Source organism: Triticum dicoccoides, chromosome 3B, assembly GCF_002162155.2.
Source record: "Triticum dicoccoides isolate Atlit2015 ecotype Zavitan chromosome 3B, WEW_v2.0, whole genome shotgun sequence".
Lineage (NCBI taxonomy): Eukaryota > Viridiplantae > Streptophyta > Magnoliopsida > Poales > Poaceae > Triticum > Triticum dicoccoides.
Window position 1 is genome coordinate 438966302 of NC_041385.1, and position 12765 is coordinate 438979066.

General features: G+C 45.0%; 1 protein-coding gene across 2 annotated transcripts in view; it reads left to right on the forward strand.

The window, feature by feature from the left end:
• Positions 1-24: 24 nt before the first annotated feature.
• Positions 25-12765, forward strand: part of LOC119276400 — a 14954-nt gene continuing 2213 nt past the window's right edge. The window contains exons 1-8 of one of the 2 annotated variants that reach the window (XM_037557453.1): positions 25-170; positions 1410-1514; positions 1592-1698; positions 2537-2691; positions 7911-7999; positions 8117-8609; positions 11427-11531; positions 11679-11899. In XM_037557453.1, coding sequence (XP_037413350.1) covers positions 7922-7999; positions 8117-8609; positions 11427-11531; positions 11679-11899 — 897 coding nt within the window. In that variant the 5' untranslated portion in view covers positions 25-170; positions 1410-1514; positions 1592-1698; positions 2537-2691; positions 7911-7921. The remainder of the gene's footprint in view (positions 171-1409; positions 1515-1591; positions 1699-2536; positions 2692-7910; positions 8000-8116; positions 8610-11426; positions 11532-11678; positions 11900-12765) is intronic. The other variant, XM_037557452.1, reaches the window with a different exon arrangement.

Below are 12765 nucleotides of genomic sequence, written 5' to 3' on the forward strand. Positions count from 1 at the left end.
ACCTCCGTCCTCCGTTCTCTCTTCTGTCAAATCTCTCTCTCTCTCTCTCTCTAAAAAAATCCCTCGCCTCCGCCCCCCTACGCCGTTACCGAACCCCGCCGCCGCCCGACGCCTTCGCCTTCTCTTCTGACGGAGAGCTCTTCGCGGCCGTCTCCAATCGGCGAATCCAGGTACTCGCTTCGCCTCTGTGCCCCCGCCTAAACCCCATTCTTACGAGCTGGCTAGCTCTCTAGCCCGTCGCCGTAAATTGGGGAACTTTCTGATCTGGATTGTTAATCCCTGCGAGATGTCCCGTGGTTGAAGTGTAGCGTTACATGCCAGCAAGTTGCTAATTACCTCTCATGTTCATTTTATCATGGCGATTGATAGTTGCTACCGGGCGAAGCTAGTTTCTGGTGTGTTATGTGTTGCTTGTAGAGGTGGTAAATATTTCTGTGGTATAGTACTCTTGTATTTTCTATTTTTGTGGTATCTACTTAATGTCATTTCCTAGATCAGAGAAAATGCGGCGCAATAAAATATCTAAACATATGCGGCTGATTTAAATTGAAGGATCACGAGGAAAAACAATTAAAGGCATAATTAAAGGAGGAGTAAAGTCGATTGGAATCGCATTAACCGGTTGCACGCATCGGCATTAAATCAACAGCATAGAAATCTAAAGGTTAAAGGAAGAAATTAAAGGCCACATCTCGCATGCTAATCGCCGTGGTATCTACCTAAGCCCCCTGTCATTTCCTACTAACTAATCGACGCGATTTCTCCTTTCAATAAAATTGTGGAACCAGGGCTATGACACTTTGATCCATTTCTTTGTAAGTAACTAGCTGTGAAGCCATGTGAGCAATTTGTTATCAGCCGTTTATAAAGATTGTTCTGAATAGAGTTCCGTGTTGTGAGTTTTAGTATGATTGCTGCTTATACTGTTCTAAAGAGGTATGGATTTGAGGTACAAGCCTCCTTGTAAGCAAAAATGGTTGAAAATTGATGCTTACATGGGTTTTCTTGTTGGAATTTACTTGAAAGTGTAAAGTGATGTTTACTGGGTTACATAGTTGCCAGTATTTAGCACCTCGTGCAAGCTTTTTGCAGTTTCTGCTCGTTCATCCATCTATGAGAGAAAATGAAACATTAAACTTTATATGGTATCGGTCGATTCATGCTTGGGAAGTTAGGATTATTAGAATTAAATATTTCTGTTCATTGGGGTGTCCTATCTAGCTAGCAATATTATAGTAGGGCGCTATTGGAAACAATATCTTTTGGTAGTATTTCTGTTTTCTGCCTTTTTGATACATTGCATTTCTCATCTTTTTCCATTGTGAACTGGAATGGAAGTATGTGAGAACGTAGTTATGGTATATGCCCACATATTCTATTTTCTTCACTTGAAATTATTAATTGCGAAGGTATGGAGTACAAGAGGAGGACAAAAGAAAGCAGGATGGACTGATCCAATAGCAGCCCAAGATGATTCATACAGTTGCATTGCCTGCAGCTCTGTTCAGAAGAAGGTACTTTGTGTTGAGCTTAGTTGGTATCTCCTGTACTATTGTATCATTTCAGGTTTTGATTGTTGGTTTTTTTACAGCACAAAAAGGATGGCGACCTTATTGTTGTTGCTGTTGGCACTGCAAATGGTGTAGTTTTAGCTCTTGATTCTACTGGTGTTATATGGAAAAGTGCTTGTCACACTGGGTATGTGACCTTATTACGAACTTGGTATTGTTGATTTTGTAACTCTAATCACGAGGCTTCTTCTCTGCTGTTTCTATTCTTCTGTCATGTAAAATAGGAACCATACCAGATACTGAACTTTCGTTGAGTACTTTCCCCTCTGAACTCATTTTAATAAGTCCAAAATCGTCTGGCATACATCTTTTCCTTGATGAACACACATGCTGGTTCCTTGTAGTTGGTGTCTTCTGCAATAAAAGGGCCCTCATATTTCTTTGATAAACACCGTGTTGATTTGTTTGTAGGACTACCATGTTAATTATGGTTGATGCTGTAGATGCTTAGAAAGAAAGGGCTATACACTATCTTCTAACCACATACTCTAATCCTTGCACCTCGTTGGTAGTTGAAATTAAATAGTGACACTTCCTGAAGGGCTATACACTATCTTCTAACCACATATTCTTTTGGCCTATTCATAAGTTTCTGTTTCCTTCTTCATTCTGAGATGCTGAAGCTCAGTTTCTCACCTAAGTCCAACTATCCAAGCATGGATGAATCTGTTCTTCAATTATTATTTTTTGTTCTTTTGAACTCAATAATGAGAAGGTTAAGTTGGTCGTACTTACACATGCAACATAAGCTTAATTCCGTTGCCACAATCAAGGCTATAGCCTATATGCTAAAATTTTAAGCCACTTTAGTTTTTTTAGGTTGTAAGCCGACTTATGTGGTTCCAAAGAAAACTTGATATAAACTGCATTCTGTAAGAAAACATCAGCTAGTTCAAGATATCTTTTAGAATGACTTCACTGTGAAAACATTGACGCCTACTAACATGCCTTTCTCTTCCTACTAGGAAGGTCATTTCTCTTCACTTTTCGAAACAAGGGCGTGTTCTTATTACTGCTAGCAGGGATGGAGTTATATGTGAATTGGATACTTGGACTGGAAAATCCAAAAACACATTAAAAGCTTCGAAAAAGTCAATTAATTCTTTGACACTTTCTCATGGTAAGTGCAACCTTTGTCTCCATGTGCTCTTACTTTATGCATGCTTAACAAGATCTCTCTATATTACACTGCGTTTCGATGTCTGTATTGACCCATCTGAATTGGATTTGGTATTCGCTAGGTATCAATTCAGCTGTTTGGATGCGCACTGAAATGTCCAGATTGAAACGACTCCAATACAGACTGAAATCGTTCTCACCCGCACAGGCCCTCCCTCGATACAGAGCTCCCTGCCTCCGATTTCGATTGAATCGGCCAACTCCCGCAGAAGAAAACGATTGGAGACAGAAGCCCCGCGAGAGACCTGGAACCATCCCCCGCGCGACCAAAAGCTTCAGGAGGCGGCGGCGGCCAGCGGGGCGAATATGCATCCCGACTCCCGGGCCCTCCTCCTCTCTCCGGCGGCAGCTCACCTTCAAGCTCCCTCGGCAGCCGCCCCTTTCCCTCCTCCTGCAGCGTTCCTCCTCCCCATCCCTGACCTGGACGGCCGCTGTCGGATCTCTCTGGCCGGCGTAGGCCTTCCATCTCGCCCATCTTCGGCCACGGCAGGCCATCTCCTCCCATGCCTGCAGCGGCCCTAATGTGACTCCCCATCTATTCTGGCCGCCAGAATCCATCTCCTCGTCCATCTTCTCCTTCTCCTTCCTTGGATCCCCTTCTTCCCCTTCCCTGTCTCGTATCCTCGTCTTTAAATTCTTGGTACAGTGGCCTCAAAACAGCATCGCTATCCACAAACGAGTCAGATGTATTGGGAAACAAGCTCCTGGAGGTAGACGTTACCCTACTCCCTCGGCGGTACAGCTCGTTCCGGTGTGCTCTGGATCGAGCCGTAGCTGACACCGCATTTTACACAGAGTGACATCGAGCCTACACGAGCGCCTGCCTCTGCGACGCCGACGCAGGCCGGTTGCATGCGCGCGTCAAGGCCTCCGGCAGCGATGTCTTCGTGCGGCCAATGCCGAGCTGGGTAGCAAGCTGGACTCTACTGGCGTGTTTCCGTATGAGTTAGCATCAATCAAGGCGCGCAAAGCGACCGTGAACCAGCTCACCTGTAGCCTCTAGCCGTGGAGTTTCCAAACAGCATTTTGCGATTGTATAATTGTCACAGTGGTTTCCATCCGGGGCTGGTAATTAACAGCCGGAAAATGATGACGTTTGTAAAAACAAATTTGACCGCATGGTGCCGTCATGCATTTCTGGAACATTATTTAATTTGTATTGCTATATAATCATTTAATTATAGTCACAGACTTTACAAATTTTGATTTGATGCATATAGAACAAAACACTATCCAATTCCATAGTTTGCCATCCAAACATGATTTGGTGTTGAAACTTCACTGACTTTCCATGAGCTAATTCAATGGCATCCAAACAAGCGAATTCGTATTCATATCCATTACAGTTTCCTCACTGAATTGGAATTGAAACCAATTCAATACGGAGGCCTCCAATACAGACATCCAAACAAAGCATTAAAGTTTCACGTGTTTGTTGTATTCATGGTAGGATCTTCACTAACATGTTTGGGTTGTGTGAAGCAGTGTGAATTACATTAGGAAGGATCTCATCTGATTTCCTTAAATATTTGTTCATCATCATGTGGGCCTGTTATGGACCTTGATCCACAACAATATATATTGGACAGAGGACCTGAAGACCAGGGACATGGCACTCACCCTCAACAAGGGTAGAGCGCTGGTCCCTGGCATGGAAGCTCTTAGGCCTGTAAAATTTTGTTTATTTTGTTGCTCCTATGTTGTTTCAACATAGCCAGTCCCAAGCCCAGGTAAAGGAGGAGGGTTTTGATGAAACCTAGAAGAACATCGTTGGGCGTAACCCTCTTGACGACGTGCCATATCGGAACCCTGGTGTGCTGTCAAATGGGCAAGGGCCAGGCCGTCGCCCCCTTGGTGGCGTGCCGAATCTTGATCTGGATACAGTGACAATTGAGCAAGGATTAGGTCGTCACATCCTTAGTGGCGCGCTACATCGATGCCCTGGTGTAGTGAAAAATGAGCAAGGGTCTTAGCATTTGACTTGATGAGTGTGAAGGGTAAGGAAGCTAGCCCAGTCTAGGAGAACCCGCTTAGGTAGCTAGAATGTAGAGTCCCTGACAGGTAAGCTATGGGAGCTAGTTGATACAACGGTGAGGAGAGGTGTTGATATCCTTTGCGTCCAAGAAACCAAATGGAGGGGACAGAAGGCGAAGGAGGTGGAGGATATTGGCTTAAAGTTGTGGTACACGGGGACAACTGTAAACAGAAATGAAGTAGGCATCTTGATCGACAAGAGCCTCAAGTATGTAGTGGTAGAGTCAAGAGGCGTGGGGACTGGGTTATTCTGGTCAAGCTGGTAGTTGGGGACTTAGTTCTCAATGTTATTAGCGCGTATGCCCCGCAAGTAGGCCACAATGAGAACACCAAAAGGGAGTTCTGGGAAGGCCTCGAGGACATGGTTAGGAGTGTATCTATTGGCGAGAAGCTCTTCATAGGAGGAGACCTCAATGGCCACGTGGGTACATCTAGCACAGGTTTTGAAGGGGTGCATGGGGCTTTGGCTATGGCATCAAGAATCAAGGAGATGTATTGAGCTTTGCTCTAGCCTACGACATGATTGTAGCTAACACCCTCTTTAAAAAGAGAGAATCACATCTAGTGACTTCTAGTAGTGGTCAACACTCTGGCCAGATTGAGTTCATCCTTTGTAAGCTTATGGTGATATCTGGAGAGTGTTCCCCCTCAGCATAAGCTTGTGGTGGCTGACTTCCCCTTTCGGATTCGTGTCCAGCGGGATAAGCACGCCAAACTCTCTAGAACGAAGTGGTGGAAGCTCAAGGGGGAGGTAACTCAGGCTTTCAAGGAGAGGGTCATTAAGGAGGGCCCTTGGAAGGAAGGAGGTGATGCAGACAATATGTGGATGTAGATAGCGACTTGCATTCGTAAGGTGGCTTCAGAGGGGTTTGGAGTGTCTAGAGGAAGTAGAAGTAGAAGCAAAGCTAAAGATACTTGGTGGTGGAATGATGATGTCCAGAAGGCTACTAAGTTGAAGAAGGATTGTTTCAGACGACTACACCTGGCTAGGAGTGCAGACAACATAGAGAAGTACAAGGTGGCAAAGAAGGCCGCAATGCGAGCTGTGAGTGAAGCAAAGGGTCAGGCGTATGAGGACCTCTACTAGCGCTTACACACAAAGGAAGTCAAAAGGGACATCTATAAGATGGCCAAGATCCGAGAGAGGAAGCCGAGGGATGTTGACCAAGTCAAATGCATCAAGGATGGAGTAGATCAGCTCCTGGTGAAGGACGAGGAGATTAAGCATAGATGGCGGGAGTACTTCAATGAAGAGAATGAGAGCTCTACCATTGAACTGGACGACTCCTTTGATGATACTCGCAGGCGTTTTGTGCAGCGAATCCAGGAGTCTGAGGTCAGGGAGGCTTTAAAAAGGATGAAAGAAGGCAAGGCGATGGGCCCTAATTGTATCCCCATTGAGGTGTGGAGAGGCCTCGAAGACAGCAATAATATGGCTAAGCTTTTCAACCTCATTTTTCGGGCTAACAAGATTCCACAGGAATGGAGGCGGAGTATATTAGTACCAACCTTCAAGAACAAGGGGGATGTTCAAAGTTGTACTAATTACCGTTGAATTAAGCTGATGAGCCATACAATGAAGCTATGGAAGAGAGTTATTGAGCACCGCTTAAGAAGAATGATATGCCTGACCAAAAATCAGTTTGGTTTCATGCCTGGGAGGTCAACCATGGAAGCCATCTTCTTGGTACAACAACTTATGGAGAGATATTGGGAGCAAAGGGAGGACCTGCATATGGTGTTTATTGACTTGGAGAAGGCCTATGATAAGATACCGCAGAATGTCATTGGTGAGCCTTGGAGAAGCACAAAGTCCCAACAAAGTACATTACCCTCATCAAGGCGATAATGTTGTGACAAGTGTTCGAACAAGTGATGGTGACACCGATGACTTCCCGATTAAAACAGGACTGCACCAAGGGTCAGCTTTGAGCCCTTATCTTTTTGCTTAGGTGATGGATGAGGTCACAAGGGATATACAAGGAGATATCCCATGGTGCATGCTCTTTGCGGATGATGTGGTGCTAGTCGATGATAGTCGGACGGGGGTTAATAGAAAGTTAGAGCTATGGAGACAAACCTTGGAATCGAAAGGTTTTAGCCTTAGTAGAACTAAAGCCGAGTACATGAGGTGCGGTTTTAGTACTACTAGGCACGAGGTTGAGGTTAGCCTTGATGGGCAGGTGGTACCTCAGAAGGACACCTTTCGATATTTTTGGGGCCAATGCGGCAGAAGGATGGTGATATCAATGAAGATGTGAGCCATTGAATCGAAGCCGGATGGATGAAGTGGCGCCAAGCTTCGGGTGTTCTCTGTGACAAGAGAGTGCCACAAAAGCTAAAAGGCAGGTTCTATAGGACAGCGATTCGACCCACAATGTTGTATGGTGCTGAGTGTTGGCCAACTAAAAGGCGACACATTCAACAGTTAGGTGTAGCGGAGATGCGCATGTTGAGATGGATGTGTGGCCACACAAGGAAGGATCGGGTCCGGAATGATGATATACGGGATAGAGTTGGGTAGCACCGATTGAAGAGAAGCTTGTCCAACATCGTCTGAGATGGTTTGGGCATATTCAACGCAGGCCTACAGAAGCTCCAGTGCATAGCGGACGGCTAAAGCATGCTTATAATGTCAAGAGAGGTCGGGTTAGACCAAACTTGACATGGGAGGAGACTTGTCCCACAGGACACAGACTCTATCTCTGATCTTCCTAAGTAAACTGACGCAAACTGATATTGCCTAATTCTATTACTCTTTCCCTAATTAACTAACTCTCCTAATGGTTATGTGGCTGGTGCTGGGCGACCTCTTTAGCCCAAGTACTAGCCTTAGAGCATGTATGAGGATTGCCAGTAAAAGATTTTTTTCCTTGAAATAACACAAACTGCGGGTGCCACCCTGCCAGGAACAAACTCAGGTGGAAGTACTATATTGTATATGTTTACACCTTTAGCGCTCAAATATATTTAGTGTATCGAGTGTATTGGAACAAATATTTGTCTAACTTCCAGTCTTTCGTGAATATAGCACCTTAGGTCATTATTGTTTAGATCTTGCTTTACATATTATCTTCTCAACTTTGTGTGTTTTCTGGACTTACATTGTAGCCCTGCACTTTGCAGATGAGAAGTTTATGGTTGTCTCAGGTAAGACAACAAAATTATATAGTATGAAGGACAAAAAAGAGATTCTGAAGATTCATTCTGATGATGTATGTTATTCTTACTCTTATTCCGTGTTTGCCCCACCCCCCGACCCCCCTCTCTCTCGCGGTTGTGTCACGTAATGAAAGAGGCCTTAACTTTTATCGGTACCATTGTGATTACAGGGCCCTATCCAGCTGATGTCTGTGTCCGATGAAGCACACGCATTAGTTTCTTATACTGACAATAATAAAGAAGTCAAAGTCTGGTCTTGTGATCACCAAAATTGCACTGTCATTTCTACAGTCTCCCTTGCCATGCATACTCAGCCAAAGACAGTAGAGTGTAAAAGGAGCACATCATATGAAGCCGGGGGAATTGTTCTTGCAGTATCAAAGAAAGGTGTGGCTTATGTGTGGGATTTGCAGACCCTTTCCCAAGATCAAGTACTGCCCACCAAAATCTCAGTAAAAAAATCACTTGATAAAAAGGGCCGTGTGTCAATTATTTTAGCTAGGTTATGTGATGCCGAAGAAGACAACATAATTAAGGTTCATGTTGTGTTTGGATCACTAGACTGTTTACAGTTCAAGATTGTTGTATTGGGTGAGAATTGTGAGGACATCAACTTGGTTGCGGAATCTGATGCATTAGCTTCAGAAGAGCAAGATGCAAAAGGTTTGTTCAAATCGCTGTTGCTGTCCAACTATCATTATTAGCACAGTAAAGTCAATGAACATGCATAGGGAATTATCTTCATAGTACTGAAAGTTAATTTTGACAGATGTTCCTGGTTGTATAACCGCAGAGACTGTTCTCCCTCTTTTCTTGTGATTTGATTTTGCTTTTGTGAGTTTGTTGCCATGGGAAGATGTGCTTTTACTGTTGGATGTGTCCAGTATCTGCAATAAATTCTATGGTGTTAAAAATGTCTCAGTTGTTCATCAGGATATAATGTGAGCATTCATATCTTGTAAGCCACAACTTTGGCTTAGCCTATCCTATTAGCATTACTGTATATTTTCACAAATCTTACAAGTCCCTGTGTCTGTTTGTGGTCCGTTTTGAAGGTTTATCTACAGTGACAAGTACTTCTCGTTTCCAGATAAAACGAGTTGCTTAGATAGCAGCTAGCCTATAATTAACTGATGTATGGCCAATTTGGAAGTAGACATAACATGTAAGTAGATGTTCTGTTGATGAAAAGGTGGTGCACTTAGCCAAACACTTGTGGCATGTTATGTGGCTTGTAGCTGCATGATAATGAAATATAAATCACACCTATTATAATTAACTGGAATGTTCTATCATAATTTATGACCTGATGAATTGCTTCAGCGCTTTTCAGATAAGTGAAAAGCACATTTTTAAAAGCAAAACGAGGATGCAATTTGCAATCATCAGTACACATAGTACCTACACCTCTTTAGTTTTCTGCAATTAGCATTTTGGAAATCATGGAAGCACCACTCTAATTTCTATATTCTTGTCAACTTGTTAGTGGCTTAATTATTATTTTTTTGTGATAAATGGCTTAATTCGATGATAAGCCACTTTTGACTCCTGTTTATAAACATGATGGTCTGGCACAATGAACCATTGTATTACTTTGTTCTATTATAGGTGATGGTTACACAGGGCTCTCAGATGCTAATTTACAGCTGAAGGAAGCGAGATACCAATATCATAGGAAGCAGAAAATAGGCAATACTTTGTGTGCCAGATTAGATATAATACTGTTAGAGTACGTAATGGGCCTAATGGGCCTGGGCTGGCCGTATAGCCCGTTAGTCTTAGGGTTAATTAGAGATAGGGGTCGCTTGCTTAGGGGTCAAGTAAGCCTTGCTTGGGAGTCAAGTAAACCTCTCTATATAAAGAGAGGAGATGTATCAATCTAATCAAGCAAGAATTAAGAAGGAAATCCCTTCCCTCTTGCCCGGCCGTGGGCAAAAGGCCCCCGGCCGGCCCTCTCGCGCCCTCCTTCTAGCAGCCACATAACAATTTGGTATCAGCTTTCCCGGGTCCGATCTTCCTCGTCGGGCCCTATGCGCACCAGCCGCATCCCCAGCAGCCACCTCCTCCGCCACACCAACAGCAGCTACCCACGCTGCCGCCGCCCTCGACCGCGACCACGGCGCCGGTCATCTCGTACCAGTATGGGATGCCCTACGACGGGACCGCGACGACCTTGTTCCCATCAGCGCCGCCGCCGTCCCAGGGCGTCCCCATCCAGCAGATCAAGTCCCGCCGTCGCCGTCACCGCTTCCGTCTGGATCGCTACCCGTCACGTGTCGGCGGCGGTGAGGCTGCAGGCTGCTGCGCGTGGCCTCCTAGCGCGTCGGCGTGTGCGGGAGATGCGTGGTCTGCAGCTGCCGCTCCTCCAAGTTGCCCTTCGCTGCGCGAAGGACCTCGATCTCGTCTGCTGCGTCGGGGATCTTGGGCATGCGGTTTCCCCCGCGGGCTGCTGGCATGTTGTTTTCCCGCGGGCAGCGACCTCAAAGTCTGCGACATCGGCGGTTGGGGGGGGGGGGGCGCACCCCTCGTCATTCTCCATCTCAAGCCCTCCACTCTTCTTTGTGCGGTGCAGACCAATAGCCGTCCGGCGGGGAGAAGGCATGGTGTCAACGACAGGAGCGCACCGCGTAGCACCACTGCATTCCGCCGCCGGCCGCCGCGAGGGCGCCTCTGTTGGTCGTTCTTGCGACCACTTCCAGGTGGCCATACACATGCACTCCTTTTGTCCAGATGGTGTCCATGGGATCCAGGTGGCTGTACACATGCACGTCCGACGTGCGGATGGTGTCCACTTTTTGTTAAGGGGTCCAAAATAAAGCGTCCCAGTCCATTTCAGGTTGAGAGTAATAAAACAAGCCGAGATGTAAAAGGCTTGTTTTTAGGTGTTAGGTTTGTGTTGCGTCGAGTCATGGTTATAAGTTGGTTAGGCTGCAGCTCGAGGACAAGCTGCATGTCCAGGTGGGGTGTAGTGTTAGAGTACGTAATGGGCCTAATGGGCCTGGGCTGGCGGTATAGCCCGTTAGTCTTAGGGTTAATTAGAGATAAGGGTCGCTTGCTTAGGGGTCAAGTAAGCCTTGCTTGGGAGTCAAGTAAACCTCTCTATATAAAGAGAGGAGATGTATCAATCTAATCAAGCAAGAATTAAGAAGGAAATCCCTTCCCTCTTGCCTGGCCGTGGGCAAAAGGCCCCCGGCCGGCCCTCTCGCGGCCTCCTTCTAGCAGCCATATAACAAATACAATAGTCAACAATAATAGAATAACAAAGCAACACATGAGAGAGGTGATTTCCTGTGGTTACAGCATGCATGTTTTGATGCTAATGGCATTTTCGTTGGGTCTCGGTACCCTTTTATCACAAGATTTATACTTTGTCTCCATATTTTCTTATGACTAAGTATGCTATTAAAGTTAGAGATTATGTACTTTGTTAAATGCCTACCGTTGATCTTAACTGTTTACTTGGTTTCTTTATGGCACCAGTAAATAACAAGATGGATGATGAACAAGATCGACAGGAGAATACAAACCTCACTCGTCAAGGAAGACCAAACAAAAGGACAGCATCTGTTTTGGATTCTATCACTGGTAACAATTAGCCCTGTTAATTTGAAGTACATCCAGACCTGATGCTGTAATACACATTGAGTGTACACCATGAAAAAACAAATTTAAGGTGTCCTTCATTTTCTACCTTTCTGATCACTAACTTCTCTATTTTGCTGGAAAGTTTAGACACAGTCAAGGAGGGGAATCCAGAGTATAATCTAGATGAACCAACTATGGAGCAGAAACTCGAGAGTCTAAATTTGCTCAATAAGTCTGAATTCCTTGAAGAGCAATCAGCCTCTCTGGCGCCGCCGAGTGCGGATTCAGTCTATATTTTGCTGAAGCAAGCTTTGCGTGCTGATGATCACGCTGAATTGTTGAAATGCATGTACAATAGAGATGAAAAGGTATGGCTTTCTTCTCTTTCGTGTGCAATGTTTGGTCAAATACTTTGTTGCCGCTTGTCTTGGTCACACTGAAAGAAATTCTACTTTGAAGCAATGGGTCATACAATTTAATACTTCTGTCACACAAGTTTAGTCAATGATGTTACAGATACATATTGCCCCCTTGGTTGTGTTGCATCTTTTCACCTCGTATGTTCTATTTCCTGGTTCATAGAGTTTCTCTATGTTATAATCACAAAACACTAGAGACATGATCAAGTTCTCATGATCAACCACGCTTGATTGACTCAACATATTTTAGTAGTGTTGAAGCTAAATTTGGTGATGCAAATCTAGCGTCTGGTTTCCTTTTTCTTATTAGCTCCATGTTTAATGAATATCCTCATAGTAAGTAAAGGTGCACAGAAAAAGAGAGGATAAATTATATGTAGCTCGGAGTTACTACCAGTGATGTTATTGATTACGGAGAAGAAACAAAGTTATTCCTGGCCGTGACCAATGCACTACACCTCTAGTCTTATTAAGTCAAGTTGGGAGGCGTTATGAACAATCCTTGCTAGAAGTAGTCTGTTAGGGTGTGTTTGGTTCAGGGAGCAGAGTGGAACGTAATGGGTCGGTTCTGCACTTACGAGCCATCCTCGTGTTTGGTTGAAAAGCGGAACGGAATACACTGGTTCCTCATAGAGGAATATTCCTCCCATATGCCGAACCAACTCACAACGCCAAATTGGTGGAACCACGCGGTTCCTCACTAGAATCGCGTCGTGGCTTGCAACTATCACCGCGAAACCACCCCCTCTCACATCCGGTGGTGGTGGCACATGCAAGACCATTAGCCCGGTACGAGGTGAGTGCAGGCGGCTGCG